The sequence below is a fragment of the Gavialis gangeticus genome, unplaced genomic scaffold (genome assembly GCF_001723915.1).
Source record: "Gavialis gangeticus isolate Ggan-Ray unplaced genomic scaffold, GavGan_comp1, whole genome shotgun sequence".
NCBI lineage: Eukaryota > Metazoa > Chordata > Crocodylia > Gavialidae > Gavialis > Gavialis gangeticus.
The window spans coordinates 85,224,178-85,230,611 of record NW_017729033.1 but is presented as its reverse complement, the minus strand read 5'-3'; the positions used below and the strand labels follow the sequence as shown (position 1 = coordinate 85,230,611).

General features: G+C 47.6%; 1 protein-coding gene across 1 annotated transcript in view; it reads right to left on the bottom strand.

Moving 5' to 3' along the window:
- Nucleotides 1-5,071, bottom strand: part of MANBA (mannosidase beta) — a 114,622-nt gene extending 109,551 nt beyond the window's left edge. Inside the window, exon 1 of the mRNA XM_019526367.1 lies at nucleotides 4,884-5,071. Coding sequence (XP_019381912.1) covers nucleotides 4,884-5,069 — 186 coding nt within the window. The 5' untranslated portion in view covers nucleotides 5,070-5,071. The remainder of the gene's footprint in view (nucleotides 1-4,883) is intronic.
- Nucleotides 5,072-6,434: the final 1,363 nt, after the last annotated feature.

Genomic DNA, 6,434 nt, shown 5'->3' with positions numbered 1-6,434 from the left:
TGGATAAGCTTAGTAAGTGGGCGGATATAAACCTGATGATGTTGAATACCAAAAAAATGTAAGGTACTCCACCTGAGGAGAAAAAAAAACTTGCAGCATACTTACAGGCTCAGCAGTGCTACGCTCGCTAGCACCATGGCTGAAAGAGACTTAGGGGTCATGGTTGACCACAAGATGAACACAAGCCACCAATGTGATGTCGCAGCTGGTAAAGCAAAAAAAAAAACCCTGGCTTGCATCCATAGATGCTTCATGTAAATCTCAGGGTGTTATCCTCCCGCTGTATTTGGCCTTGGTGAGGTCGCAGCTGGAGTACTGCATCCAATTCTGGGCTTCACAATTCAAGAAGGATGTTGAGAAGCTTGAGAGAGTCCAGAGGAGAGCCACACGCATGATCAGAGGGCAATAGAATAGGCCTTATGAGAGACTGAGAGCCATGAGACTCTTCAGCCTAGAAAAGCGCAGGCTCAGGGATGACCTGGTATCTGCCTATAAGTACATAAGGGGGTATGCATCAGGATCTGGGGGAATGTCTGTTCACCAGAGTGCCCCAAGGGATAACAAGGACCAACAGTCATAAACTCCTCCATGACCGTTTTAAGCTGGACACAAGGAAAAACTTCTTTACTGTCCAAGCCCCCAAGGCCTGGAATAGACTCCCTCCAGAAGTGGTGCAAGCACCTACTCTGGACTCATTCTAGAAACGTTTGGATGCTTATCTTGCTGGGATCCTTTGACCCTAGCTGACTTCCTGCCCCTGGGGCACGGGGCTGGACTTAATGATCTTCAAGGTCCTTTCCAGCCCTAATATCCATGATTCCTGCTCCATTCAAATTTGAAAACAAAATTGCCCAGAAGGGACAGCTATGTTTCTAGTCAGGTAGAACTAAAGGAGTTAACTGACTTCAAGACTCATTATTATCTACTTGATTCCTGACAAGTTCTTTACTCCACGTTAACAACCCTTGACCTTCCACTGATCAAGCTATCCTTTCTTCTACCATTATCCTGTCTGTTACCTATGCCAGATAATGTTTCTCTTGCTCACCTCCCAGCATGCCCAATAAGGTGTGCCACTACCTAGGAAGTTGTATAGGGGGCTTTACTCTCAAGAGATTTGAATCCACAGCAAAATCAGAGACAGGGAAGGTGGCAGGCAAGGCTAAAGGCAGGCCAATCAGTGCAATGCCACTGTGGTCACAGGCAGGAGGGAATTGCCAAAGTGAAGTGAAGAGGTAAGTTGCTGGAGTGACCCTTTTCTGGGTTATTCACTAAGCAGATAATGGAGGCTGAACCAGGAGCGCAACCAGGGTGTTGTAAGATTGGGCATGGGAAGATCTATCTGAAGTAATCAGCACTTTGGGAGTGCGGCCAGTGGCTGGGGTGAGTCCATGGCAGTCCTATAATTTGCCCATGTTAAAGTCTATCAATCAAGGATCTAAACTGAGCTACTTGGAGATAATTATGCGTTGGTAAGAAGCCTAGCAGTCTATTTGCCCAACAGCTAAAAATCCAAAGATTCATCTGAAGATACCTAACACCTGGTGCATTTGAAAAAGGAAGAGTTCACCAACATAAGATTATATGAGCCAGGGAGAAAAGTCACCTCTGGCAAGAAAATTAATATCCAGACTGGGAGTGAACGCCACCACCCCAACAGAGGATATATTCCTCCCAGTTTAAGCATACTCTACAAAGACAGCAGATTAAAGTAACAAGTGGTTCATGAACAATGGCATTTGCTGTCCCATGCATTTTAATTCTTACCAGTTTTGCTCACATATTTCACATGTCTGAAATCACTCAGAGTAATCTTTGCTTTTGTCAGGAGTTTTTAGACATGTAGCACAGTGACAGTCACTCAGCTTTCTTCACTGGGAGCAGACATCAATTCTAGGACACGGAGAGAAAAGAGCTTAAGGAGGAAAAAGAAAAAAAAAAACCCATCATGCTCAAAATTTGCAAATTTAGATGCCTGAAATTAAACTCTTAAATCTGTATTTAGGCACTTAAAAAGCAGCATGAATTTCAGGGGTAATGAGAATGTCAATGAAATGCAAAGAACCAGAAGGTACTCTGCACAGAAAATTCAGGCTGTTTGTTATGTGCCTCAATAAGAGATTTATTTTAAGCACCTACATTTGAAGAGTGTCTGGTACTGAGAATTTCACATCACAAAAGACTCAATGCAGCACAAGCAGATGAGCTTCACTTGGCAGCAGGAGGCCAACTCTCCCACTGCCCTTTTACATAAATTTTTTTTTAAAAAGATGCAGATGCATTAAAGAGTTCTTTCACCCTCCCCAACCATCTTAGCTCATTTCCATGGAGGGCAGCCAGTATGTAATATGATTAGGTAAACAGGAACTGGTTAAGACTCAGCTGGAGAACTCAAACATCACTGTGGATACCAAAATCTTTTAAGATGATCCTTGGATTTGTGTTCTTGTGGTTGCATTGGTAAAAACTAAAAATGTGATTTAAAAATTATTTAGGTAAACTGGTGCAAAAGGCTGCGTAAACATTTATTTTGGTTAGCCAAGCTTGTCTGTTCTAAGCTGATTAGACACAGGTGTCAGACCAAAATAAGCCCCTGTAAATTCAAACTAAAAGCATCCACAGAAGAGTTCTGCATCAGCTTAATCAGTCCACTGGCAGGTCAAGATTGTACAGGCTGACTGAAGTTACTAGGGTCCAGGCAGATACAGAATTATCTCCATATGCATAAGCTTAGTATTAACCAGGGACTAAGCTCAAAAAAAAAGACTACTGCTCAAAGCTACTGAAATAACTGAACTGAATTACTGTTAACTGGCTAACAAACAAACATCCTTTCTCACTTCAAGCCTTCTACCACAACACTACCCTACAAATGCGAGTCAGTGTACCAAACATAGCTTCCACTGACACCAAATGATTTATTCACACTATTACTGTAACTTAGCAGCATCAACAAAGAAAAGAGTTAAATTATGTATATCCCTTTTGAGAGAAAGTCACAAGACTACTTCCACTGAACCTTAGCACATAATACCATAATGTGGGTAGGACATGCATTTCCTTTAAGAAGTTTTACATTTTTGCTTTACAGCCTCACTAAGAACATAAAACCCCCCACATATTTAAATATAATTTAGTTGTATTGAACCAACTAATCAGGAGGGCATTTAAGGAGACACAGGGATCTGTCCAACATAAACCCATACCTCTTATATGGTTTACACCTCTTACCATTTGTTCCCAACTTTCCCACTAGTACTAGATTTTCCAATATAGGCTAAATATACTAAAATTCACTTATCCCAGAACAGAACTTCTTGCCTCCATACACCTCTCCAACTTGTTTGATTCCTAAACTCATTGCTTAGGGTTAAGTTCAAGAGATTTTAAAAGCAGAGATTGGCAGGTGTAAAAATACACATGTACAAATTAACAGCATTTTAAAATGAAATCTACAATGTACAAAGAATACAGAATGAGGCCTGTGATGATACCAAGTTATCCAAGTTTGATATGCAGAGGTAATACATTTTGTTACTACATATAGCAAAGCAGCACTTTGATGTTTGTACCAGTATTGTATTTTGCCTTGTTTTCCCGTAAAGCACATTTCACTTTCATCTACATCCTATTTTCTTCTTTCCCAGACATTAAGATTGGCAAGCTTTTTCTTTGTTTGATAGTAATGCCATTAGGCCTCATCTTACTCCTAACGAATAAAGAAGCAGTTCTGCTATCAGACTACAGCAGGGGTGCTCAATGCCTGGCCCACAGAACTGTCATCTGGCTCCCCATAGTCAGCAAATTTGGCAACGAGCTAGCGGTAGCAGCTAATTACTGCTCCCATGCTACTGAATTTCCAGACTGTGGGGAGCTGTGGGCTGGATAAAGCGGCCTGTGCACCAAGTTGTACCAGCAAATGAGGCTGGGCCAACACACAGCCACATCCATAAGGCCAAGCCGACACGTGGCTGCATCCAAGCTCGTGGGCTGGGCCAGTGCATAGCTGCATCCAACCCCGTACCACTCAACTGATCCTCAGGGGCAAAACATGGGTACCACCCACTTACAGAATGAAGATTTAGGGCATGATCATAACACTGTTACAGAAAAAGAGTATCTACTAAAATCTGAAGGGGAAAAGCAGCAGGGATGAAAGTGCAAATTTTCAAAACACTGAATATCATTTGCTATTAATATTAAAGTAAAAAAAAAAACAAAAAAAAAAAAAATCACAAAACCTATTCATAGGTAGGGACCTACCCAATTCACGGAGTTTGCCTCCGGATTTTAGGGTCCCAGCACAACGTCGAGCACCGTTTTCATGATGGAGCTTGGCGCCCTCCCACCCGTATACACACACTCTGATTGGCTGAGGGGTCCTGAAAGTCCCACCCTTCCCCGGAGATTGACAGCTAGGCATGTGTCGGGGCCCTCTGGTCAATGGCGGGAGGCAGGCACCAAGCTCTGCCTTGAAAATCTCGCCCCCGCCCCTTCGGGAAGCCAGGGCTCCCTGCCTCTGTTAGCAGCTCCCCTCTCCCCCGCTTCTCCTTTCTCGCGGCTCTCTCAGGACCGGACCTTTTTCACCTATCCAATCTGCCCCGTCTGAACAGACCGTGAAGTCACGAAGGTATCGGGGCCCTCCTCACAGCGCACCGTGACAAACAGCCGGGCCCTTCCTCGTCTACAGCCACCGGCCCCCCTCGGTAACCGGCCACACAGGAGCCCGCCCTTCTGCAACACCACTCGGATCCCCTCCTCCGCCCCCTCTCCTACTCGGCTGTCCGCTCCCTGCTCCCCCGCCGCTCCGCTTCTAGCCCAGTGCTCCCAGCTCGCCCCCTGCGCCCACCCGAGTTCCTGCTCCGCTCCCCGCCCCGCGGTACCTGCACGAGACCACTGCTCAGCAGCGCGGTGTGCACGCAGCCCGGCACCGCCCCGCGCAGCGACACCGACCCGTTGCCGTTGCTCAGCTGCCACAGGCCCGCCAGGCTGAGTCCCGCCGGTCCGCGCCCAGCCGCCAGCAGTAGGAGCAGCAGGAAGAGCAGCGCGACCCCCGCAGCCAGCGCCATCCCGCGCGCCGGCCCCGGCAGCACTGGGTTAACGGCGGGGGCGGGGGCACGCGCCAGTAGGGACCCAGCTGCTGGGGGGCAGCGTTCTGCAGGGCGCATGCGTGGCCGTCACGGCCTTTTTAGCCTGCGTCACAGAGAGCTAGGGCCCGTACCGAGTCGGGACTGGGCACTCTCCACCGCCGGGATTCGTCCAGCCGGGTCTTAGACATCTCCACGGATGGAGATGGCACCAGCTCTCTCACTGCTCTATTATTCTTCCATAGGTTAACAACAACAAGAGAGAGAAAAAGTGTGTTGTTTTGTGTGTGGTTTTTTTTTCTTTTAAGGTCTGCTACAGGCACCTCGAGTCTATAAAAAAAAAAAAAAGGTGAGGAGTCCCTGTATCGGAGCAAGCCAGCCCACAAAGGGGTGGCATCCAGAAGAGTTGCTAAGAGCCCTTGTGGGGCGTTGGAACAGAAAGCAGCTCCAGAACAGGGGCCCAGGGGAATCAACAGACTTCACCATGTCACAGCTGTTCCAGTCAGAAGGAAAGCTGGGCTCCCGTTTCTCCAGGAGAGCTATACTAATGCTGGCGCAGCAACAGGTGAATGAGAACGAGTGCACGGACTCTCAAAAGGCCTCAACAAAGCATCTTCTTCCCAAGGTAGAGAACAGCATCTTGAGCTGAGAGATCTGGGTCCTGTTACAGAAGGCAACACAAGTGTCCTGTCTGCCTCATTCATCTTGGAAACAAATGAGGCAAGTTCATCCATAGAACAGCACAGGAACTGAAGGAATCCCAGGCCCAGTTTGGCTCCTGGTACAGTCCTGAGGGTTGTCCGGGCCCCTGTTCCTGCATCAGTAAGCCTGGTGCACAGTGCAGTTGCCCCCTAATTACCAAGGCTTGTCCCAACCCTGAGTAGCCTCTTGTCTTAGCAGAACCCTTCTCTTTCCTGGGAGGGATTTGCTATGACCCCTACCACAGATACACATCAATCTAGACCAGTAACTTCCAGGGCAGTACAAGATCTGCACCACTGCAACAGGGAAGTATACACCAGGCTTGTCTACCATGTGGCCTGCCAAGCCATTTTCTGAGGTCCGTGGTACTGCAACGGGAAACAAGTAAACACTGTTTACTTTCGTTCCCACCCCTTGGCTGCTGAAGGGCTGGGGATGGGACAAGGTTCCCACACACACCTCATCTGCTTGACATTGCTGACACGGTGCGTGTGGGAAGGGGAGCAGCCATGTGCTGTTTGGGACAGGATGAGCCTGGCTGGAGCAGCAGGGGCTGAGCTGCACTTTTCCCCCTACCTGCGCTGGTCAGTCCTGAGCGGCACGTGGCTCCGCCACCACTTATGGCTCATGCCAACCTGGATGGGT